A 26,989-nucleotide genomic window follows, 5' to 3' on the forward strand; every position below is an offset into this window, starting at 1 on the left:
TGAGGCCATTGCTCTGGCCACAAACCTGGCCACATCTAACGATGTGTCCGCAGAATACTCCGTAGCAGCCACTAACTTGTTAAGATCTTGATTAATCCTGGTGTCATCTGGGGGCAGGTGCTCCTGCAGTTGGCGAAGCCAAATTAGAGTAGCTCTATTAAAGAAAGATGCAGAAGATGCTTTCACAGCCCAAGTGGCCGCCTGGTGCGTCTTCCTAAATGACACTTCCGCCCTCCGTTCATCTGATTTCAAAACTTCTACGGCGTCGAAGACAAAACCGCAGAAGAAGACAGGCTCACTACTGGGGGATCTACAGTTGGTAGACTAAGTAACCCCTCCAAAACTGGGTCAGCACAGTAAAGCTTTTTGTCGTGCCCACTAGGAGCAGACAGAACACCCGGTGCATCCCATTGCCTCTTAATCACATCCTTAAAGAGTTCAGGACACAGAATAAAATCCTGGTCTGGAGTGGGCACTGCGAATAATTCACCATGAGGTTGAACAGATGCTGAACTCTGGGCTCTAGGGTCCACAATCGTGCCCATGTTGGTCGCTATTTAACCTTTCTAAGGAGTGTCTTAAAGACAGCAGGCTGGAATAACGTGGTGAACTCCGGCTTATCAGGCACAAGTTCATCCTCATCCAAGAACTCAGGCTCAGACTCTCCATCCCCTGTGCAGGACTCATCACAAACAGTAGCCTCTATTGGAGCTTGAGGTAAAGGAGGTGGTAAGGGAGGAGGGCACCGTGGAGTCTGCCAGGCTGGCATACCAGACATAGTCTGACTCCCCTGATGCAACCCAGAAGCTATCGCTTTAGCTAAGGCCTCCGTGAACAGAGAGTGAAAATCCCATTGAGGTGGCCAACCCAGCCCCTCTTGCGGGCGGAGGCCTGCAGCCGTGGGGGTGAAAGTTGCAGAAGGCCCTGAGTTACCAGGGGCTGGTTGAGAAGTTGAAGGGATGTCCCCCAATGAAGTGGGAACAGAACCCTGAGACACAAAATCAGAAGAATCAGGACCAGGAGGATCTACAGACTGTTCATTGGCAAGTGCCTCCCCCCCTTTTGGCTCTATTCTGGGCTGTCTTTTGAAAACTGCCTCTCTAATGCCTTGTGCCTCCTCTGCTCCACTCTGTCCATGGTAGAAGACCCAGAGGAAGGCCCACTCGAAGCCTGGAGATTAGGAGAAGAGAGAGAGGTAGACTTAGCAGAAGAATGGGTTTTAGAACCCTTTTAGAAGCCTTCTTGGCTCTGGTTATAGCAGGAGCCTGTTCAGGATCCGAAGAAAACTCCTGGTCAGCCATGAGGAGAATTAGTTTATGCAAGGCTGAAGAACTAGGCAAGAAGCAGGCAATAGGCAGAGGTGGTAAAATACTTGAATAATGCAGTCACATGCAGAGTTCCACAATCAATTAGGTCCAAACGCCTCGCTAGTACCACCACAGTTTAGGTGGGAACCAAGAAAAGGCCCCTTAAAATGGCCGCCTGCCAACAAAATGGCGCCTAAAAGCGCGTGAAAGTCCAAACGGCTCTGGAGTCTTCCTACTCACAAAAAAAAAGCCGAAATCTCCGTCGATGGGCTTGGCTGGCAAAGCGCAAGAAACAGGCAGTCCCTTAAAGCGCTGCGAGGCAAATTCCAACACAGAGTTTGACTCAGAACCCCGAGCAGGTACTCTGTAGCCGCCAACTAAGGAGGGGCAAAATGGCAGCAGCGGGACGACCAGCGGACCAGCGATCCCAACAGCACGCCAGCGGCCAAGTTACACAGCCTTCAGGCTGTCTGGAGCTCCTGCAAAGAGAAAAACTCCAATCGCTGCATAAACAGGTCAAGTTTGATGGGACAGTCAAGCCGGTTCCCCAGCGACACCCACGTCAGCAGTGGGAGACTAGCTGCCTCCACAGCAGCCTCACTCAAGTCTTTCATGCTCCCACACCTAATAAAAAGAACTAAGCTATATACACTGAAAAAAACTATGTACACTATATAAAAAAAGCACAAGAAAGAAGCTAGGAAAAAGACAAATCCTCACAAAAAGGGAGGAAAGCTAAAACTCATGTCCCTACACTAAGACTGAGAGAAATAACTGACAAGCCACAGAACCAAGGAGGAGTGGCCAGACGAAAATTTAAAGGCACAGTATACTCTCAGTCCCTATCAAGCAAGAATGAAAGAACCCACCAATGAATTGCGTAGCATCGCCATGGAAAACTGGGCACTTGCTTCACTTGGTCAGCATTGATAAGCAAGGGCTGGATGTCTGATCTATTCCTTCTATAGTCTACTATAAGCTCTTTGGTCTTATTGGTGTTAAGGACCAAGTTATTGTCTCCAAACCATGAAAGCAACCGGTTCACCTCATTCCCCCGCATACACATACACACACGAAGATGAGTCCCACTACTGGACTCATAAATAAGACTGGAACCAATGCAAATATTTTCCCACATCAACCAAATGTCCTCAAAAGATGTGCTAATGTGTATTTTCAAGAAATCTTATAACACCAACAGGGTTTCCCCATCTAATTGTCATCTGCTGAGGTGACTGAAGCAGTTTCTGTCCCAACACCACTGAAACATGTCAACGAATGTAAAGAACATGCTCCATTTCTGCAAAGTTTTCATGTGGTTATCACAATCCTAAGAATTTACTCTCTTAAGACATGCACCTTTATAAATGGAGATATGGGTAACTGTTGGAACTAATGTAAATGCACCATTTCTGATTCATGGCAATGCTCCTTGCTAACCATGTCATCAACAGCTACAAAACTACATGGCACTACCCATTGCTACTGTGAATCAGTCTATCTTGTGTAGCTAATTACACATGATGTTCTGTAAAGATGCTGACCTGAAGTTCTCAAGTAAGTTTTTACTATGTTTCTCCATTTCTTAGTTAATATACCATATTCTATACTAAAAAAGAAATGGAATAAGCCTATATTAGCTGTCAAAACAGGCCCAGGATTCTAAACATCAGCACTGTTCAAATATCGTCGAGAACAACCAAGTTTTTCTACCGATTTCTTGCCCCGAAAACTTTCTCTTCTCAATGTTAGAAATCCATTTTTGTGCTTGCAACAGTCCAAGCTTCACAAGGAGATGATAAATGAGATTGTATTGATTAGACTGTGCTAAACAGACTCTGCATTTCAAGGTTATAACATTTGGAGAGTCGGTAAGTCTCATTACAGAAATCTGTCTGCTGACATTTACAAATAAAGATAGCAGCAAAGGGATTCCAGCATGATTGTGCAACGACTGCATTTTTCTTTTATTGAGAAAGAAAATTCGACACAAATAGACACAAAAGTTAAAGTCATGAAAGCACTAAAAAGATAAAGCTAAACATCCTTCAAAATGCACATTTTTTCATTTTTTTAAAAAAAATAAATTTATTTGACACATGTCCACTTTCATTTTTTCCACTTATCCTGATAAACAAACTTTGAAGAAAATATTTTGCTATGGCGTATTTCAAAAACTGTAGTGGTAAAACAGTGCAGGATTGTCTCCTGAAAACAGATTTTGGTTTCATTGATCAAAGAAAACAAAATGTTTAGAACTTTCAACTCAGTGGATTGCTATCACAAAGAATGGTATTCCAAATAAAAATGAAAAAAAAATTATATTGGAATAAGGTTAGCTACCACTATAGTTCGCCATGATAAAGAACATCAAGACACTAATAAGATTTATTTGAAAGTATCTTTAAAATAAAAACGGTAGGGGCAATTTTAATTCCTACTCAGCATGGGATATGATCAGGCCAAAGAATTATATAGCACTCATGAGATACCAAGCCACAATTAGACCTAGCCAGCTCTCCAACATTTGTTGCCAGTGAATTTAACAAAATAAATAATAATAATAATAATAATAATAATAATAATAATAATAATAATAATAATAAACAACTTTAAGTACCTAACCATCAGAAGCTCTTTATTCTGACACAATGTCATGCCCTCCCTCAGTTGTTCCTGAAGGCCAATATAGGAAAATTCCCTGTCAGAAGAGACAATGTCTCTGCGACTGTGAACATACAGAAAACAACAGAGCATGTGTTCCTCCAGTACCTCTATTAAATACACATTTCCCGTAGCCTCATGTTACCATTACTGTATAAATACTCAGGGCACACAGGACAGTTCTACAGGTCCCTTACTGCTTGAAGATACTAATCCTGCTACAACATGTGCTGTTGGGTTTTGCGCAGCAACATTTAAAATCCATCAGATGTTAACTTGTGCCATAAACTAGTTTCAATGAGTATTCAGTTTGCTATTTAAGAGTGCTTTGTATTGTGGTACATTTAGTGTGCTCTATATCAAATTTTATGTTTCTCCCTATATCCATTTAATGGACGTATCCCTCCCTTTAGATTTTTTGCACTCTTGTTTTCATATATACTTTTTATATTTTAAGGGTTCTTTTGTTTTAAATTAGACTTTGATGTATCTTCTATGCTTTGTAATCCTGTGTAACCCACCCTCCTTATATTATTTACTTTATTATTATTATTATTATTTTTAATTTGATTTATATGCCGCCCTTCTCCGGAGACTCAGGGCGGCTTACAATGCGTTAAGCAATAGCCTTCATACTTTTGTATATTTATACAAAGTCAGTTTATTGCCCCCACAAACTGGGTCCTCATTTAACCTACCTTAGAAAGGATGGAAGGCTGAGTCAACCTTGAGCCTGGTAAGATTCGAACCTGCAGAAATTGCAGGCAGCTGTGTTAATAACAGGGTGCATTAAACCACTGTACTACCAAGGCTCTTGGTACTATTTATTATTTATATTATTTACTTATTTAAGAAACTTTATATGGCTGCCCACTCACTCTCACTCTCACTGACTCTGGGCAGCTGATAAAACTAAAAAAACAATAAAAACAATAAATAGACCCGCCCCAACCCTTCTGGCGATAACAATCAATCAATCAAACAACCATTTGGTGGGATCCATCCCACTCTGAGTTCCCAAGGCCCACTGGCAAAACCAGGTCTTAAGGTCCTTGTAGTAGAGTGTTCAAGCAGAGTCCCCTCTTATCTCTGGGGGGGGAGGGGGGAGGGAGAGAGAGTGGGAGGGAGGGAGGGAGAGACAGACTCTTTTATATTTTCCCTGTCCATAAATGCTGTCAGGCTCCAGATCTTTTAACTTTGTTTTTTGTTATTAACTGTTTGTATCACACCCTCTTAACACTGGAGTATGATTTGATTTGATTTGGCATGGGCAACCAGAATTTTGAAAGAATTATCCAAAATAGGGCTAAATAAGACATTAGATTCACAAAAAGCCATTTGCTTGCATGTACATGTATATTTCCAGCTATTTGAATTAACATACTGGCATCAAGAACAGAACTCTGTTCTGATCATGGTTGTCTCTAATAAAAAACTAATTTTCCTTATTTAGTGATTGATTGATTGATTAAATTTATTAGCAGCCCATTTTACCAGAGTAATTCTGAGCGCCTTACAATAGCAAAAAGATAAAACTATACAAATAAAATTCTACAAAAATACTTTTCCTTAGTTGTTATATTTATGCTAAGGTTTGAAATAAGCTCTGCCAGGCATTTTTGGTATTCATTTTTAAATCCCAGGGGGAAGCAAGTCTATTTGTTCTCCCAAGATTTAAAATGCAATATTATTACATAGCTACTCAAATGTACGTTCCAGTAAATTCAGTGAGATTTACTTCCAAGGAAGAACAGTTGACGATCGCAACCTTTATTTACCTCAAGATTTATTTAAAAAATAATAATAATCTGCTTTCTATAAAAATTGTCATATTTTCTTGTGCTGTTTTTAATTCTTCCTTGAGTTTATCCCATAGATAATTCGGTTATGTCCTTAAAAAATACAGGTAGTCCTCGACTTACAACAGTTCTTTTAGTGACCATTCAACGTTACAATGGCACTGAAAACATGACTTACGACCATTTTTCACACTTACAACTGTGGCAGCATCCCTATGGTCATGTGATAAAAATTCAAATGCTTGTCAACTGACTCATATTTTTGACAAGCAAAGTCAATGGGAAACCAGATTCACTTAACAATCTTATTATTAACAGTTGCCAGAACTCTGGCAAGAAAGGTTGTAAAATGGGGTAAAGCTCACTTAACAAATGTCTCTTTTAGCAACAGAAATTTTGGGCTCAATTGTGGTCATAAATCAAGGACTATCTATACTCACCAATTAGATAAAGTTTACATTTTTTAATTTTAAACTTTTCACTTTTAAATCAAATAATATATTAGTCAATGTTAGGTATGGGCATCCTCAGGAAGAAAGAAGAAAAGTGACAAACATGAATCATGCTATCACACACAAACTCAGCCTCTTACATACCTGCACACAACTCTGTAACACAGATGCAGAAGAATGGTACTTGTGTCATGTCACAATTCATTGCTTCATCATTTGGACATCACTGTAGTTAGGAAGCGATACCTGTCCTTATGCGTCCCCGTGTTTGCCTCTTTGTTTCATCCTGAATTTGTTTATAATTGTTTTAGATCTCTGCCATTGTCGGGGCATATTAGTAGCCCAAACAAATGTTTCTTATAATTGCATTTGAAAATCAAAATTCTGCAAAACTGATTTGAGGTTTTTCTGCCCTAAACTCACTTTTGGTGAGAAAATGGCTATCTGGGAAGTAAAGAGCTGTTTTTGAACTTGGCTATTCAAAGGGTCAGCATTTTTTAAAGAAAAAAGGTTAATCCCAGATATATTATAAAGAATTCATTGTATAGAATGCACACTTCAAAAATGCAACTGTTTTGCTTTTTAAAAATTCAGTGAAGAGTAGTACTGCTGTGCAGCAACAGGAAACTGAAGTTAATTCTAGGCTCATCACAAAGGCACACTGAGATTTTGGAGCAGGAGGAGGAACTCTGCCCTAATTATTCACCCCAGAGGAACCACTTTCTAGTCAATCTGATCCAGAGTCCAAAATTTCATATTTTTGCAGCATAAAGAATATATTGTATTACTCCCACGTCAAACTGTTACATTCATTTTACTTTTTCAGTGATATTAGAGTTAGAATAGCTTTTACTAAAAAAAGAAAATCCCAGAAATACTAGAGAATAATCTTAACATTAATTTTGCCATTAATTCTACCAAAGGTAGATTTTCTGGAAGAGCTTTCATTGAGGCCACCATAAAATGCTCAGAGCATCTATGCACTAAGTGTGAGACATACACTTATCTGAGAGGGACGGAAAATATACCTAAGAACCAACCTCTCTAAACATTGATGCAGGACGCAATGTCATGTACTAAATACAGAGATAAAATGCAATGTTGATTGCTGGTCTAATTCCATACAGCAAATTTGATTAAAACAAAATGTTTTAGAAAGCAAGGGGGAGTTCAATATGAATAGTGCCTTGCAGGCATCTAAGGAACAATATGAATGAATTCATTTGCAATACTGAAATATTTAATTTTAAATTGTATTTTAAAATTCTGTATATTTATATATTGCCAAATTGAACTGACCTGCGGAGCAATGAAATACAATTACAACTGGAATGGTGGCTAAGTTTCAGAAAGAGGAGGAAGAGGAAATGATAGCATCAATAAAACAAGCAATAACATTAATAGAATGAAAAATAATGGTAATGATAGACAATCTTAGTGACTTAGCAGTTCTTATGCCCAAATATTTCCCATAGAAATTGATGAATTAATTAACTATTTATGTCAACAATTTGAAATAAATGCCCTACTGTGGCCTTCAGATATTTGGAAAGTATTCATAAACAGTTGACCCAATTTGTCTCTTAAAACTTGTTGAATGATAGTAATGGAACACAAACTAGAAGCTGATGGGAAAAAATCAGAGATTATGGATCCCAATATTACATTAAAAATCTCTTTTCTACCATGCTAGAAAATTATAAATAAAGATGATTCAGGGAGATCAGTCCTGGGTGTGGCCAAATGAGACCTGAGATCTGTCCACTGGGAAACTTTTAAAAGCCCAGATCTCAGATTTATTAGTAATAGGAACATGTAATGCTCATATCACATTGAAAAAAAAATTTGACGTAAAATTATTTATTAACTTCCAACAAGAACCAGATTTACAATTTTGCATTTTAAAATTGGCAACTGACTGGATTTAAAGTAACATTAGTCTGGCTTAGTATTTAGCAGGATTATAATGTGCAGTATACAACATAGAATATTCTCCTATGAGTGTGATTTACTTTTACTCAACCTGGGACTGTGTTTAAAAACCTGCTGACTCCCTTTGATTGCTGTAAGAGCCCAACTCCAAAACAGAAGAGCCCTCCAGAGCAGGGGTGGGTTTCACTTACCTTTGCTACCGGTTCACGCGCCACTTCTGTGTATGCGCAGATCATATTTGATGACATCCAGGTGGGTGGGCGGAGCCTCCTGCCGCCGCTGCTACCGGTTCGCCCGAACCAGGGTAAACCGGTAGCAACCCACCACTGGTCCAGAGACAACTTTATTTTTTAGACTGATTAAATCACTATGGCTGTTCCAAACCACTTCTTGAAGAATCTGGGCATCCCATCCACATAATAGTGCCATTCATTTAGAGACTGCCTGGTTAGTGACCATTCACAATTATGATTGTGATGAAAATGTAACTTTATGATCATTGCTCAGATTTACAACTTCCGTATGTCTGTAAAGCAAAGGAAAGCTGAGGTAACATCACAATCAGAGTTGTGATGTGATCTTACACATCACCATGCCCTTTTAGAATTCACATCTAGCCCCGCTAACCAGACCTCAATTAAGAAGATATGCACAAATTTGTGAATGTGCAAAGGAAGGAAGTTTTTGCTCATAAAATAAATGATAAAAGTTGTAGACTTTTATTTATTCTACACATCTGAGTCTCTGAATAAAAAAAAACAAATAATAAAGGGGGTTTAATTTTAAAAAAAATCACAACCCTTAATATGACACTATCATCATGGGTTGCCTGTTCATATATCATTTAAAAAACAAAACTCACAGTAGGCAAGGTAAAATGAACTTGCTCAGTCATACAGATTATGAGAAGTCCTTATAATTCATGGCCTGCTAGCTCTCAAGACCTTTTTCTTATTATATTATGATGGCATATATTCCCTGCCATTTCCCCTATGTGTAAGAAAGAGATCGGTGCAAATGCATGAGGATGCTTCCATTTGTCTCCTAAAGCGTTAAGAGCAGATATGCCACTTTCTTCAGTGGCTTATTTACTGGATAGTAGCAACAGTTTCTATATTTGATACCATTCAGCTTCTTATCCTCAATCAGAATTATACTTTACCTATCACCACTTCAACTTAATGCTGGTATAATTCTGACTTTGTCTAGCATTTTTCATCTTACAAATTCCTAAGCCTTCCAAATGAGTAAGTTAAAAATATTTGGAATGCAAAAGATAGAAAGGAATGCTGATATATGCAAATGCACACTTGAGAAAGACGGAAGAGTACGGTTAATCAAGGACTTTTGCCTTTCCCCCCCACCCCCTTTAAGCATCTGGAGAAAAAAATACATAAGTCTTCCAGTCCTGATTGTTCAAGCAAATCGTAAGACTTCACTCTAAGAGATATTTCTATGCTGATTGAACAAGATGAATAAAGTATTTTATAGAATACTTTTTTACCCTTAATGCTTAGAATTCCAAAACTCTCATACATTAAATCATTTCAATGTTTAATTATTATTCACTAATTTTTAGAGTTTATACACTGCCACATTCTATACTGATTCTCAGTAACTAGATCTGTAAAAAGATGTAAAACCCCAAAATAAAACATAAAAACAAGAATATTAATAAGTATGGGAATAATAAATAAATCAAGTATACCCAAACAGTACCCACTCTTTGATTCCAAAATACCCTTTAAAATTATTCCGTTTTCACTAATTTCTGAAATGTTAATGATGATGCTAACCTGACTTGATCTTCAAAGGTAGCTCCACATAAATACATTGCAATAATCCAGTCATAAGTGCATGAATAGCTATTGCCACAACTCCTTGCTCCAAAACTAGGATTACTAGTGCATCACCTGGAATTGGGCAAAGGACTCTTGCCACAATCTCCACCAGTCTATAAAGCAGTAGCCATGAGTCTAGGAGATTCTCAAAGGTATACAGTACACCTTCAGGGAAACTATTACTCCATGCAAAAGTAGCACTAAGGATTCCAAAAACTGCTTGATCAAGGATTCCCTGAAGCTATTGCACAACCACCTTTTCAATCACCTTCTCCAAAAATACTGAGCAAAAGTTGTCCGGTATAAAGGGATCCAGTGATGGTCTCTTATTGAGGGGATGAATCAAGTCTTCCTTTAAAAAAAAAAAGAAACAATCACCTTGCTAAAAAAAAAAAATAACCATCGCTAGGACCCACTCACATGACACCCTCCCCCCAAGCTGCTTCCCAAGCCAGGAGGGACATGGATCTAAAGAACATGTGGCTTAACTCACAGTCCTCAGGACCCTGATCACTTCATCAACTCTAACAGATTTTAACCATTCCCAGATAACCAGGCAAGACAAGAACAGCCCAAGCATCCTAGGTATCTCTTCCAGACTGGTACCAAAGCCAGCATCCAACTGCAAGGAAATCTGAGCATTCTTGTTCAACGGATGCTGAAGAAATTCTTCTACATATCTCTCAAGGTTTTCTGGGTCCCTCTTTTAACCAGGAGGGCTTGAATCACCCAAAGCAGGGCTGCAGGACAGCAATCTACAGACATAATAAGGGTGGATAAGTACTCTTTGAAACTGACAGAGGAAAATATTGTTTCCTGTAATGAACCCATGCCTGCCTGTCTGACCTCACGAAGTGCAGTAATGATAATGTTGTAACAGTGAAGTTTGATTGCTATACGTGCTGTTCCTTTTTTAGGCCTTGACATATTGTCTCTATCTAGCAAGATACGGACATTCCAGATTCCAAATGTGAGTTTTCTTTGATTCATTTTTCTTGATTCTTGACTACTAAGATGATCTGTTAGCCATGGTTAACTAGCCAGATATTGTGGAGTAAGAACGTTAAGTGTTCCTTTTCTAACCCTACCTCATGTGAGGGCAGGAAGTGCTATCTCAGAAGGGCTGCCCAGTTGCCCTGGATACTGCCAGACATCTCTACTGTCCCAGGTACTGAGATGAACAAACACTGGTCCAATACCTGCCCATGTGCAGGTTGTCATTCTCCACTAGTTGCTTCATCACTCCTCCACTGCTGGACTAAACAAATCAGGTTCGGAATGAGATGATGAGTTGTAGATGAAGATGAACTGCACAAAAGAAATATGCAGGTGATGGAACTTTAAGTGGAACAGCCATTGCAAAGGGGTGGTCTCATTTCCTCGGCAGAGCAGTCCTTAATTTAATGGCATGGAGAACCATTATGATGGAGACCTTTCCCACTGCAGAGGTTGACCAGGAGGTCTAAGTGTCTTGTGCTCCTAGTGACCCCATAACCTCTGCTGGGTCTGCCTTCTTGACTGTTGAACTGTTGATCGGTCTCCTCCACTCAATCTGCCAGGGCCTATCCCACACACTGAGATAAACATATCCCTTTCTCACCATGAGTCAGAGACCTGTTGGCTGGCTTCACCTGCTTTGCCCTGTTGTTTGATCTGTTGAGAGGATTTACTGGGTATGCATGTGTTACAACCACTTGGAGCCACAGGTAAGAGCCAATGCCAGGTGAAGACCAAAGATGAATGAGCAGCCCTAAAAAGAGCACAGCAGGCTATCTCTCCCTGAACACCTCATATGTTAACATCAATATAGTTTTTTGTTGTAAATTATCTAGTGTTTGTCCCTGAGTAAAGCATTTTTTTCATGTATTTTTTTTCCCAAAAGGACATTATAATCTTGAATTGTCATGAAATCTTAGCGGGTTTATTGAAACGAAGAGAATCAACTGCTCATTTCTTCTTTTATTATTTAATCATTTACAGCTATTTCCATACCTTTTATGAAAAATATATTATGTCGTGTAGAAAATAAAACTTAGCATTAGCTTTCATGACAATGAAATAATTACTTTGGAAGAATCTGCTCATTTTGGGAAAAGATATTTTAATGGCACTATAGATTCAGACAAATAATTTAGAAGCATTTATACCTTAAAATATTTCAGGTATAATCTTAGTAAAATATAACTGGATCCAGTCTTAATCATGCTTAGACTAATTATATTTAAGCAAATGAAGATTGGCTCAAAACATGCCTGACATAATCAGCAAGTGATGCCTTCCACCACCCAAGTCAAAGTAGGTACACAGAACTGAAACCAACTAAATTACTTTGGATATTTATTTAATTATTTATCCAAGGACAACCTCCCCCTATGCCTGAAGAGAAATGTTTTCAATCAGGGTGTGCTACCTGCTCTAACATATGCCAGGGAAATATGGACATTAACCTCACAATTGATACAAAAGCTACGAGTGGCACAAAGAGCCCTGGAAAGATCCATGCTCCGCATTACAAGAAAAGATAGAAAGTCCTGCACATGAATTAGAGAACAAACAAAAGTGCAGGATATCATAAAGAGAGTAAAAGAATTGAAATGGAAACTGGCTGGTCACATAGCAAGAACCAATGGCAGTGGACCAAGGCAGTCATCGAATGGATCCCACTTAATAAAAAGCGTCCACGAAAGAGACCTAAAACAAGATGGATCGACGACATCAACTAGTATTGGGGGCCCAACAAGCAAAAGAAAGCTCAGAACCATATTGGTTGGAAACATATAGAAGAGGCCTTCATCCTGCAGTGGATAGACAATGGCTAAAATGATTATTTATTTATTTATTTATTTATTTACATACTGTATATACTTGGTTTTTACTTGCCTTTTTAATCACAAAGGCACTTAAAGCAGCAATATTTGATGTTATTGATTTTGAATCAGATTTCTGCAGCCTGTGTGATCTCCCTAAATTCCTTAGCCACTCTGGCTATTGCTGAAGATTTTGAGAGTCTCCACAAATAGATACCAAGGTTGCAGAATGACAGAACGTAACTACAGTAAGATGCCCTGGATAAGATACACCTAAGAACAAGATTAGGATGCAAGGTTTGTCTGTGGTTGCCCCATGCTTTCAAAGTGTTCCCCCTCACATATCTGTCGACCTTCCACAAACAATTAAAAGCTGTTTTGTGTCTGTAAACTTTTGCTCCAGTCAACTGAGGGTTGGCACCTATTTTATAGGTATCAACTTGAAGATTTGTATAACTGATTTTATAATTTTTGTTTTTACACTTGTACACTGCTAGTAGATCTCCGGTTATAGGGCAGACTAGACTTACTATCAATACATAATGACAATAAAAGGGAGAGAATCTATGCTGCCATATTTCACCAAATATGATCAGAGGAGGTCTGAGCGCTACAATGAGGAGCTTGGGGCTACATAGAATCAAAGGCTAGATGTTGTCACAGACTAGATTAAAGAGGATATTATCAAGAAAAACAGTAAAAAAATATTAAGGTGTTAACAAATTAAAGTAATGACTTGGAACTGAAGCTAACACTTGAAGCTATGGCTCTCTACTACCTGGAAAGAACTGAATGAATGGAATATCTAGGACTTTAACAGGTTTGCAAGAGAGTAAACTTAAATAAGGCATGACTTAAACACAACTGGAATCCTAAAGTGGATCAGAGTAACTTATGATGCTCTCAACCTTTCACAAATTATTATAAATTACTAATCTAAATAGGTTAAGTGGGAAATTGTCTATTTTTAAATCAAGACATTTAAAAGTTAAGCCACCACATCTACCAAGTGCAAACAGTTTGTTAGATATATAACATATAACATATTTTTATAATATAAATTCTATAGTATTGAATTTAGGACCTCTAGCTGTATTGATAGCTTCAGTTTATACCTTAGCAACGGCTGCTCACATTATTTTTTTAAAAAATATTTTAACTTTATAGTATTGCTACCCATTTATTAGCTAATATCACAAGAAATGAAAGTACTTGGGACTTCCGCTTTGCTCTCTGTCGCTGCCAGACGGTCCCTCGGGACCGCCAGCCCCGTCGCCTGTAAAGAGCCGCCTTTACATCTGAAAGGCGGCTCGAAAAACTCCATTTCCATAAGGAAATGTGAGACAGAGCAGGTGAGGGCAGGTAGAGCTCTCTGCGAAGCCCCCAGAGTTTTTTTTTTTACTCTTGGGGATGAAGCAGATGAGGCTCCCTATTTCCCTCACCGCCGCTCCGGGCTTCGGGAGACCTCTGCCTTTTTGCAGAGCCAGGCGACGAGAACAAGCCTTTTAAAGAAAATTAACAGATTGTTTAATCAAAGAGGATGAGATCTGGACCTGGGACCCTAAATCGCAAGTATTTTCATTGACTTTATAAATGATATTGAAGAAAGGAAAAAAGAAATTTAAAATGGCAACTGCTGAGGCTTGAGAAGGGAAAGCTGAAAGAGAAAGTCCTTCCGTTTTAATAGTTTAACAAGCCACAAAGTAGCGGAATAAATACTGCTGGCTACAATTGAGAAGAAAAAGTTCTACTTTTATGTTTTTTTCTTCCTGGAGATCTGATATTGATCTTGTTTGGAAAGAAGCTTTCTTTTCTTAAAAAAGAGTTTGTCTGTGTGGAAGGATGGTGTTTAAACTAACAAAGCCAGACAAACAAGCAGTGGGGGGGGGGATTCCCCCATTTACAAACTATGTGAACAAGTTTCAAACCTACAGACTCAGAAAAATGATTTTAACTTAATTGAATTTCTCTTGGAGGAGATGGTAAGAAGGGATGAGATTGTGAACCAGAATCTTGAAAAATTCAAGCAGGAAATTAAAGAATTGATACAATTAAAGTATGACAATTTGAAACAAAAGATTATAACAGTGGCTGATGCCTTTACAGAACTATTTATAAAGATGGATAATAATATTAAGTTATTAGAGTCTAAAATGGAGGAAGTTGATGACAAGATTTATAATTTGGATAATAAAATACAAAAAATTGAAAATGATTTGATAAATATTCAAGACAATAGCTCAGAAGAAAAATTTAAAATGGAAGTTGATCATAAGACTTGCAATGTAGAAAATATAAAACAACGGATTGAAAAAGAAGTTTTAATGATGCAACACAGGTTCACAGAATTTGCGATCAGAATGAGAGGAGTACAGGAAAATAATAGGGATGATTTAAGGAAAATATCTGCTGAAATTCTGGCTGGGATTTTAAAGGTTCATCCTGAGGAAGTATTTTGCAGGATTGATAGAGTCTACAGAGTAAATTCTTGGATTGCAAAGCAAAGGCAACTGCCTAGAGATGTGGTGATTTATTTTACAGACAAAGAAATAAGAAATAATATTGTGCAAAAATCTTTTAATTCTACTTTACAACTGTATGGAAGAAAGATTTGGATATATAAAGAGCTACCACCTAAGATGTTAGTAGATAGAAAGAAATTTGGATTCCTGGTGACTGAGCTTAAAAAACAAAATATTTTATTTAGGTGGGATGTTCCAGTTGGTATAATATTGAGATATCAAGGAGAAAGATATCAATTAAATACTGTTGAAAAAGCGGAAGAATTTTATCATAAGATTTTGAAAATGAGTTCAACATCTTCATGCACAACACACGATAAGCAGAAGGAGTTGGAAATAATGGAAAAACATCGAGCTACAGAGGTCTTTGTAGATGAATCGCCTTTGGATCCTTTAGATGTCTCAGTTGGACTACCTATAAATAAGAGAGAAGCGGCGTTGGATTCTAATGTGATGACTCATCAAATCACAGACAAGCATGGAAATCAATCAGTTGATACACAACTTATAGAAAAGAAACATGAATGGCGATCTAAGCCACAAAAGCAAAACCAACAAGATCAAGTTATAGATCAGAACGAAAACCGAACAGTTGATATACAACTCATAGAAAGGAAATCAGGATGGAGATCAAACCCACAAAAAGTCAAGAAAAAAAGAAATAGGTCTCACAAAAACAAAATTTTTTAAACTAGGCAACAGCGAAGCCAGTTATCTAAAAGATGATTGAATACATGAAAAGACAGTTGAGGCGAAGTATTGGTTAATATTATCCTGAGGAGAGTGACAGACCTCTGCAATGCCGTATTTTTGGGATGTGAAAAGGGCCTTAAACTGTTGGATTGGAATTATCTATTTTGGATTCTTTGATAAATGTATTACGTTTATGCTGAGTTATATGGCAAGAGAGCTACATTGGGGCACGCAGAAGATCTGGTTGTTACCCCATTATGATGGTTGGAATTAATAATCTTGAAGAAAGCCACTACTACAGATACTATATGGAATACAATTATAATGTCACTCGGGTGGTTGTTTTCTTTTTTTTATATACATGAAGATATTTATTATTGATGGGGGCAGATGATAACTGAGGATTCCGAACATTCTGTTGGAATTAGGATGTCATGTTACCCTAATATGGGTGATGGAGTTATCAATCCAGTGGAAAGACATTAAAGAAGACATTATATGGATTACAAGTTTAAAGTCATTGATTTTATCTATATAAGGGAATATTTTTTTTAGTAGGGTGGGCAGAAGAATAAAGATATTAAGAATTGTTATGTATGGAAATTTTGTAGGGAAGTGGATGGAGACAGGCTAGTTTATTGACTGTTTAGTTTAAGAAAAGGGATGTTTAAGAGATATATTTATGGGAGTGGAGGAAATGGACAGACTATAAATTGAATAAATGTTAAATTAGGATTTATTATATAGTTTTATAGTGGAAGGTTGCTTTGAAATGTTATATTAATATACACATAAGATTAAACGTTAAATTAGGATTTATCATATAGTCTTAAAGTGGAAAGTTGTTTTGAAATGTTATATTAATATACATAAAATGTTTGATTTAAGAGATATATGAATGGGGAGGAGAAAAAGGGCAGATTATTGTTAAATTGGGAGTTATAATAATATTACTATGCTAAACCAGAAGTTATTACACAATGTTATAGTAGAATGTTATTTTGAAATGTATAGTAAAAGGGGGATATAATAATATTATTAGAAAGAAAGGGTCAGTATTTGGGGGATGGAGTAAGGGGATGGTAAAGTATTATATAATCTGTTATGAATTTGGATCTTACTTTGAAGAAGTCACAGGGGGAGGGGTGGCGAGGGGGGGTTAGGGAGGAGGGGGGAGAAAAAAGGGGGGGAAATCTGTATTTGAAAAACTTTTTCAATAAAAAAGAAATGAAAGTACTTTATTATTCTTATAGAAAGAGGGAAGAAGTGTATGTGGTGGGAAATTGAATTGATTTAGATGCATGTTAAATTATTAAGAAACCACTAAATTCCATCGCTTGGATCCTTATCTTCCACAAGGACTCATTTCTATTAGTCTTCAATACCTGAAAGTATCTGAAGGTATGACTGTAAAAAGAACCATTTTTCATCAACAATCTTGATTCCTGCTTTTGAAGCAGGAAGACTGGCTGCAATTATTCAATCTTACTTGATTTTCTATCAATCCACAATTCATTAGAATTTCCACAGCAGCTTACAAGGCAAAGTAATAAAAAAGCAAAAGCAAACAAAGAGCACACAACTGTAAAATCATCACATCTCTATGTCTGCAGGTGAATACTACTATAGCAACTCCAAATTTATATATAGTGATCACTGCTGAAGAAAGTAGCTCAACCACTTTTCATCCTAAAGACGGGGGAACATATCATTGCTATTACATGAGTTGGGAAGCTGAAGATTAAACATGCAATATTGGCTTCTTAAATAGTTTCTATGCTCAAACAATTCAAGCAATTAACTTTATATTTGCTCAAGTTATTAAAGGACCAGATTATGCAAAAACACCCACATACTAGTTTTATACAAATGTGCAGTTCTAATCACTCATGGCAATAGACATATACATCCAAACAAACACAGAGTGTAAAAGGAGAATTAAATACATGCAATATCTCTAATTGCAACCATACTGTTCATTTAAAGGATGTATTATTGTATACTATGGGTGCAACAAGTCTAGCCTTGTGGCCTTATGTGCCCCAAGCATCTCTTTGGCATCCACAAAGCCTTCCAGAAGTGTGTAGTCAAATATCTGGGCTCTTTATTCCTTCTCGGGAATTGTAGGATTTAATGATCAGACTAATCTCTGTGGGCTTGCAGATGGTTACGTCAATCATTTAACTCCTTCAAACTCATGACCCCCCCTTCTGCAGTCTTATCTAGCTTTAATGCTTTGCTTTTCATAAATTTCACAAAACCTAGTTCGGGTTTTTGATCTGACAGGCATTTCACAGATCTGCTATTTATGGAAGACATTGGTGAAATTGTCTTCTCCAGGACTGTTGTGTCTGTTTGCATGGATAAATATAAGACTATATAACCTGAATCCCCACAGTCTCACCCCAGATGAATTGCGTATTTTATTTTTCCAACCAACCTTTAAAATAAATAGATTTTAGATACATACATCAGATTCAGTTATATCCAGATCATGGGAAGAAACAGGTAAATTTAGAAGGGATTTTCATTTTTCCAAGGTACGAATCTTAATCTACTCTTTTTCAGTTTACTACGTACAGAATGCAGAATAACATAGGTGGAAGGGACCTTGGAGATCTTCTAGTCCTTGCTCAGACAGGAAACCCTATACCATTTCAGACAAATGGTTGTCCAATCTCTTCTTAAAAACCTCCTGTGTTAAAGGACCCACGACTTCTGAAGGCAAGTCATTCCACTGATTAATTGTTCTCAATGTCAGGAAATATCTCCTTAGTTGTAGGTTGCTTTTCTCCTTAACCTAACAAAGTTATGTTTCTTCAAAGTTCTAGGAAGATGCAAAAGATGGAAATGTGGTGCCATAGGAAGCAACTTTACAGCTATAAACTGAGACTGTCATCAGACTACCAGTTTTGAGACTTTAAGCCACTCTAGAAACTATTTTTTTTTATTTTCATGTCAAGAAAAAAAGTAAGACACCAGAAAAAAATCTAATGTGACTATTTAATAAAATAATTAATATTTATTATCTTATACATTAAAGCTTCATTTGACCTTGAATCACAAACCAAATGACTTTCCTGGTCTTCTGTAGTATAATAAGGGGAAGGAAATGAAGGACTAGATTCATGACTTGGCAGTTTTATCTTGAGTGATCAGACTATTTTTAGTCAAAAAATCATAGTTGCTTTAAAAATGGAAAGATCAGGTCCTTAGTATTTACATAAGTTTCACTCTATAGTTCTCTCATTTCATACCCAAGCAGTTTTGGGAGCTGAACAAGCTAGCCAACTTGTGTGTGTGTGTTTTTTTTTAACAGAAATAATGGTTAATCCCATATACCTTTACATCAATTTCTAATGATAACTTTTTTCCGATTAAGGACAGTGTCTTTTTGCTTTGGACACTTGCATGCATATGCATACACACACCAGCCAGCCTTTGTAAAATATGACAGAACATTTTCCTTAGGTTTTACTAATAATGGCACTTTCTGTACTTATTTCCCCACCATCGCCATTGTTTTAAAAAAAAATGCTCAAAAATCATTAGACTGATTTCTATAACATTTCTATTCCTTCATAAAACTTAAAAGGTCCTGCAAATTTCAATACAGTTTGCTAAAACATAGAAAAAGGTAGATCTGTTCATTTTTTCCCCTTTGATAATAGGAGAAAAGAACACTTACTGTTATTGACTTTTTGAAATTTTTCACTGAATCCAAGGAAAAGTAGTTGGAACTACCAACTACTGGAGTAATCCAAACAAGACTGGATATTTTAGAATATCCTGAGCAACTTGTCTAACCTCTGCACACCCAGAAATGTTACCATATGATGACTTTTTAAGAACAGAAAAAGATGCTAGTACAAGTTGTAAGAAGATTCTTTATACAGATGTTTTGTATAAATTGTGATTGAGCCAACTATACTAAGTTTTGCAACTGAGACTGAAATAAAATGAATCCTCAAAAGTATAAAATAACATTGTCAGGGAGAAGGACTTCTGTAAATCAGTCATGTATTAACAATCCATTTAGGCTCACTCACAGTCAACATATTCTTGATTTGATTACCTCTTGCATCGAATCTGTACACATTTCTACTTTAAGTAAAGAATTTATGAATTAATTTATATATAATTAATAATAATTATAAGCATATTTTCTTTTAATTAATAAAACTTTTCAAAATATACATGCATGAACTTCAGATATGTGTGTATAAATAAATCCCGCCACTTTATATTACATAATAATTAAAGCATTCCATTCTTTTTCCAAATTTAGAAATTGGCTTGGCTTACCAAAGATATCAAAGAGCTTTGTTTACTGCTTCAAATAACACTTAAATAATGCCAATTTAGTTCAAAGTCAGGCAGGTGAGATAATTTTGTTTGCAGAAAATATCAGCAATCTAAAGAGTAGTTCATTAAAGAAAATGCATCATTCAGTGTGATATTTGAAAAGCTGACAAACCAAGCCAGCAATTAATTTCAAATAACAATCCTTAAGAGTGACAAAAGGAGCAATTACTGCTATCATCAACACCTCCTGAAGATTATGCGATGCTTTTGTTAGGAGTCTTCCTACTACTATAGAAACTCACTCAGTACAGATAAGTAGAAACTATAATTGAAACAACAAACATTTTCTAGTTCCATTTAATGTAAATAAAATTAATTATAATATAGATGAAACAAAGACGAATTATGTGACATGTAATCGCTTTCATTAATTTAGATTCAGTATATCATTTAATTGAAAGATCTATTCACTAAGTCTGCATTACTATTAATCTTCTCATCGTTCCTATCACCCATCTCCTCCCACTTATGACTGTATGACTGTAACTTTGTTGCTTGTATTGTTACGATTTATATTTATTGTTTCCTAGTATGATTTGATTGCTTATTTGTACTCTATGACTATCATTAAGTGTTGTACCTTATGATTCTTGACGAATGTATATTTTCTTTTTATGTACACTGAGAGCATATGCACCAAAGACAAATTCTTTGTGTGTCCAATCACACTTGGTCAATAAAGAATTCTAATAAACTACCATTTAAACATGATTTTAAACAGTCTAATGTGAGTGCCTAGAAATCTTAAACTTGAAGTGAGTGTATGCCTATGGGGTATCTGCCCTCTGTAAATTGCTGTAATGATACACATTTACCAAGTTATAAATGACTATTTTTACTAACACAAAGTGTCAGCATCTGAATCTGAAGTCCCTACAGGTCTTTGCAGGTAATTGTTTTCCTCATATGCACATCCGTTGAAAAATTAATTGTTGCATTCACTTAACTGAGTCACTGGGCTATATCAAATAAAACATATTTTTGATTCCAGGATGTTTCTGATGTGACACATTTTGAATCTAAAGATACATATGGTCCTCTTAGTGTACTGTTATTTACATTCTTATACCACATGGACTGAGGTCTTGGAAATCAGAGCTTAAGGGGTAACAGAGAAGGCCAGACTAAATAATTGCAACTATAAAAGGATCATACTCCATGAATAGACCATATACTTTGCACACAGGAAATCTCATAATTTCGATAAAAGGAGCAGGGAGCAAGGAGCAAGTAATATTAACAATCTTTGCTTGAAATCTGGGATAGCCGGTATTAGTTGGACTAGTTAATTCTAGACTACCTAGTCACATTATCTGACCTGGTAAAAGTGAACTTTCTACACTGCACATCATTCATTTTCTATAATCTCAGAGCAGTTATCTAGCAAAAACAAGAACTATTTTCCAATGAAATTCTGAACATTTCCCCAATTAGTTCTTTCAGTCCAATAAGTAATAATCATAGCCACAATCCCGTATATTTAATGATCTCATATTGAAAATATAGACTTAAACCATATAAATTATATGTATACTTCACAATGTTTAAATGCTAGGAGGTGATCAACTCTTTACTATTTAATTCCTTAATCTATTATTTGATTGAACAGGCTGCATTTATTATTGAAGGGAAATAGAAATGGAAGAGTCAATACTATAATCATCTCCAAAGACCAGACATGTACAAGAGTCAGGTGAAAAGCGACACCATTTAACAGACAGGTAGTATCCACTTAACCTTTTGATTTCTTTAAAGAGAGTTCTAAATCTAAGGAAAATACACATATAAAACTGGGTTCATTTATTCGAAGAGTTGCACTAACTTGTCTGAAGATGCAATCCTAAACACATCTAGCAAGTGTCAACAGTCAGTGGGAGATGACTTCCAATCCAGAGGGCAACTGTTGATATCAAACAGATTAATCAAACTACATGGGCTGCCCCCTCCTTGAGACAGTAGCACGGGGATATATTTCTCAAACTACCTCCCGCTTGCCCTATTTCTTATCCTCTCAATCTGCCAGCTCCTTCAGCCGCCGACTAGCGGGAGCAAAACGCAGCCGACCCCCCCCCAAAAAAAATCAGGACCGGGTTTTCTAGCTCACACTTTGAGGATGCAACTGCCAGCCCAGAGAGCTCCTCGCTGGCAAAAACGGGAAGACACCCCTCCCTTCCCCCCGTCCCCAAAGCTAAAGAGTTTAGGGAAAACTCCCGCCTGGATGTTTCGAGTTCTGTTTGGATGCGAGCCGAACCGTGGGGAGGACGGGGGAGAATCTTCGTCGCCATAACTTCTGTTAAGATCTACTACTTTCCCGGCCCTGTCAGGAACTGAGGGTGAGGGACAAAAAATAATAATTAAAATCTCCCCGTTCCGTAGGTTATAGGCGGACGCCCGCCTTTCTGCCTCAGCCTCACACACACCATGCCACAAAAATTGCAACCCCTGGTTTCCCTTCCGAGGGAATATTCCTCCTCGCCTAAGTGCCTCGACGCGCAACTTTGAGAGTTCCCACGGATACCTCGGCGACGCCAAACCCCGGAGGAGAGCGAGCGCCAACCTCGGACGTGGGAGTCTCCCGCCGAGCCCGAGAGGACCGAGAACAGTCGCGGGGAAGGGGGAACGGGACGGGACGGGACGGCGGCGGGAGGTGGCGGCGGGAGGGGACTCGGGCTAGGAGGCGACGGTGGAGAAGCTCGAAGGGAAGGAAAAGAAGAGAAAAAAAGACAGCCGGATACTTGCCCAAGTGGGGACGAGGAGGCTGTCCGGGCGCTCCAGCGGGGCAGGAAGAGTCGGCTTTCCTGCCGCGTTCATTTCCTCCCATATATCGCTCAGAGGAGGACTGTTTTCTGAACGGCGAACTCAGCAAGGCTCGGGTCAGGCATTTAATTCCCGGGTAGCCACGCAGGCTCTCCCTTTTGGCAGCTTTGCAGGCGGCGGCGGCGACTCCGAAAGAAGGAAAGGAGAGGGAGCGAAAAAGAGGTGGTAGAGAGGGGCGACACAGGAGGAGCGGGAGAAAAGGCGGGAACCGCCACCGAGCGCTCCGCTCTGGCGCTCACTCCAGGGGATACCCAGCCAGCCCACTCCTTCGCTCGGCTGAGGAGGAGAGAGAGAGAGAGAGAGGAAAAAAAGAAAGCGAGCGGGAACACGCGGGCGGTGAGAACCGCCGCGGTGCCCAGACCAAGAAATAACGTGTGGGAAACGGAGGATTGCGCGCGTCCCCGTTTAACTTTCCGGGCACTCTCTCTCTTTCTCGGGGTAGTCCCGCAGTTCAGCCGGCGGACTCCTGGGCTGATTCCTTCAACGGGTCTGGCAATGAGGCGGAATGATGCTCAGACTCAGCCCAGACTAAGGCTGACGCTGACGACGCTGCCTTTGATGGCTTCTCTCGCTGGGGCTTCCTTTCCATGTGGCGAAGGCACCTGTTGCAGGCTGGCCCCCGTGTGCGTGTATCAATCGGCCGTGCTCCTAGCTTCCTTCCTATGGCTTTCTCTGATGTTCGCAGAAAGGGATCTCACACACACACACGTTATCTTGTTTGACCCTAACGTGATCCACAGCCTTGGTTTTGATCAGTGTTTTGCCCTGATGGAAGGGTTAGATGTTGTGACCGCATCTGACAGGGGAACATGTTTCTTCCTCGTTTTGTTCTACTGTAGCTGAATTCAAGCTCGAGGCACCAAAGATATAATACTCCATTCCTATAGGATGGTGGCACTTCAAGTAGGAGTAGTTGCCCTGCCCTACCTTTGGCATAGTTTCAGTGCCTACCTTCCCTGCATGAGAGAAATGGCATAATGCACAATGCCTTCACTTTGCCTCAGAGTCAACCATGCTGCTGACTCTAATATCATTTCGGCAAACTATTTCTTGGGCTCCCAGCATTGCCAACAGCATCCTCCTTCCTGTCACATTGGAGAACTTCCCACAAGGTGAAAATCATTCTGCAACCATTTTTCTGTTACTTCAGACTCTAATTGTTGCCTCCCATCTTCACTGCTGACCCCCCACCCCATTATTTGCCTTCCCCATACCTCCAAACCCTGCAGCGGCAAACCACAAATGGTGCACAATTGAGGTTGGCCTTGTTGTTTACAAAAAGAATAATCTTCAAATTCTGAAATGCACCATTTTTTTTGAGGTTTCCTTGTGTTCAGGTGTAAGATTGCTTTATATGCTTCATGTTCAGTTCATCAATATGCAAGATGGAACTAGATTGTGAGGCACGAAATGGATAAATAACCCTTGTTTTACGTAACAAATTTCAAAACTTCTACTGAGACTACTATATTAAAAATGTGATTTCTTTAAAGACAGGAGGGATATCAAGTTGATAAATCCATTCAGAAATTAATATTTCTAATTTAATTTAAATCTACAAGCTTGATAACCACAGGAGGAGGATTTAGAAAAGTTATATCACTTTATATCACAGATCTATAATCACATTTCAACCGAACACCTCTAAGGAAAGAATGAGGAAATCCAAGATGTTACCATTATGAACTTTTTCCTCATGTGTATCTAATTGGAACACAAACCTACCCTGGCAAATTACTTTTTCTGCCATCTCTTCAAGATGTGTCCTTTATCTGATCCCTAGCGTAAACCATCCTCGAGGCAGTCTTAAATTGTCCTTTCCTTTACTGATACTGTGGCAGCAATTTCCCTTATTTTGGTATATATATATTTTTTTGCCATGGATACTATCCAATGCATTTATTTCAGCAGCCATTTTGTTGTGGACATTGACCTTGGAGTTTCAGCATGTGTTCCTATCTCCTTCCATCCTTGATCACTATCCTCCAGCACATATTGCTTTGGGTTAACCAGAAAGGCCAGATCTATCCGAGTTACCTCTTCCCTTCTACCTGCTACTACTCCAAGCTGAAGATCCACCTTTGAAATGTTGACTGGGGAATTCTGGTAGTTGAAGTCCACTAATCTTAGAGTTGCCAAATTTGGAGACCCCTGCCATTGACTATGAAGGATATTGCCAGGATCTTCCTACAATATAAAAAACAAGTTGCAACCCAGATGGGTCAGTAAATTCAGATGAGTAGTCAGTCAATAGAGAAGAATATGCTAGAATTAGCAGCTCTCATACCTCCAGCAAGCTTCCAACACTGAGCATTTTCTTCCCTGCCTGACAAATATGATCAGAATCCTGGTAATTAAATCATTCCTCACTCAGTGTGAATTACATATCTCTTTAAGAGCTGAAGATTTTCCTACAAACTAATTTCATGTACGATTTACAGTATAATTGGCCTAATGACAGAGGGAGCTGTAGAGTAGGCAATCCCCTTCTGTTACAGAGCAGACTAGACATTGATACCAATTTTGTTACATTTCTGAAAGCTAACTGCAATGAATCAATCAAGTGACCACCAACCATGAAATCTATCACTGTTGACAGGGAAAGTGCTCAGCACGGGACTTTATAACTAACTTCCAGTTGTTAGATCAGAATAAAATAGGCTTAATTGACTAAGTTAAAGAGACACTATCTGATAGGACAGGTTCATTTGCCAGAATCTTAGTGTCTGTATTAATCCAAGTCTGTTTGCATAGCAAAGAAGACTTGAGAAACTTGGTGTATTACAGTTGAGAGAATAAGACATGATTATTCTCTTTCATTCCCTCCTTTTTTCTGCCTACTCATCAGAGCTAGGTAAACAGACCTGCTATTTACCTAAGTAAGCTGAAGTAACACACATAAGATCTATGTTTATATTCTGGAAAAGCTGAGCATTTCGACATCAGGTCCTTTCCAAGACCTTCCAATTTTTGAAGCATTAACTAGATGTTATGCTAGTGGGGAAATGGGACATTTTGCAAATAGATGCCCTTAATGTTCCAGATCTGCAAGAATTGTTTATGCTCAAAATTGGAAACGAGAAAATACCTGTGGAAGATGAAGTAATAAAAAAAGATTTTAGATTGTGCAGAAATGAATCGATTAATCTTGTTGATTAAAGATAGGGAAGAATCAGAATATTTTAGAACATGGAATTATTTTTATTGTTGGTTGGAAAAGAGATATAAATGATATAAATAAATAACTATAAAAATTTGGTAGTAAGAATATGACTACAGGAATGAACGTTTACAGTGGATTGGATGACGATTAAGATAGAAGAAACTGTTGGAACAAGAAGAACAAAAAGAAAAGTAGAAGTCAACACCGAGATGTCACAGGAGAGGGATAATTGATGTTTTAAACATTTATTTGTTTTATAAATTTTTTAAAAAAAAATTACAAAAAAAAAACGTTCCAGATCTGGTCTCTTATGAAATGAGTCTGCCCCAGGTTTAGAGCCAAAGGGACTTGGAAATACAGTTGCAAGCCTTAATAGAGTCTAGCTCCATGGACAACTTCACTGAATCCCTTGCAGCACAAAAATGTGCTTCACATCAAACCTGTTCAATCTTTATGGTTGGACTGAGATGAGTGACAATCAATTCTTACCCATCACAGAGCATACTGCACCTTCCTCTAGTCATTGTCAGCAATTATCAAGCGCTCCTGCAACATTATTTAGTCTTCATATTACATGCTCTAGTACTTTTGGAATGGAGTAACTTCAGACTTACAACCGATATATTA

General features: G+C 38.1%; 1 protein-coding gene across 3 annotated transcripts in view; it reads right to left on the reverse strand.

Annotated features, from left to right (window-relative positions):
- The window catches only part of SNTG2 (syntrophin gamma 2), a 256,219-nt gene extending 232,137 nt beyond the window's left edge, over positions 1-24,082 (reverse strand). For all 3 annotated transcript variants that reach the window (XM_087882430.1, XM_087882429.1, XM_034432001.3), the window contains exon 1: positions 23,122-24,082. Coding sequence is in view for 2 of the 3 variants with exons in the window: in XM_087882429.1 (XP_087738555.1) it covers positions 23,122-23,193 (72 nt within the window). In the remaining variant the exon portion in view is untranslated. The remainder of the gene's footprint in view (positions 1-23,121) is intronic.
- Positions 24,083-26,989: the final 2,907 nt, after the last annotated feature.

The sequence above is a fragment of the Pantherophis guttatus genome, chromosome 1 (genome assembly GCF_059756535.1).
Source record: "Pantherophis guttatus breed Tessera chromosome 1, ASM5975653v1, whole genome shotgun sequence".
Taxonomy (NCBI): domain Eukaryota; kingdom Metazoa; phylum Chordata; class Lepidosauria; order Squamata; family Colubridae; genus Pantherophis; species Pantherophis guttatus.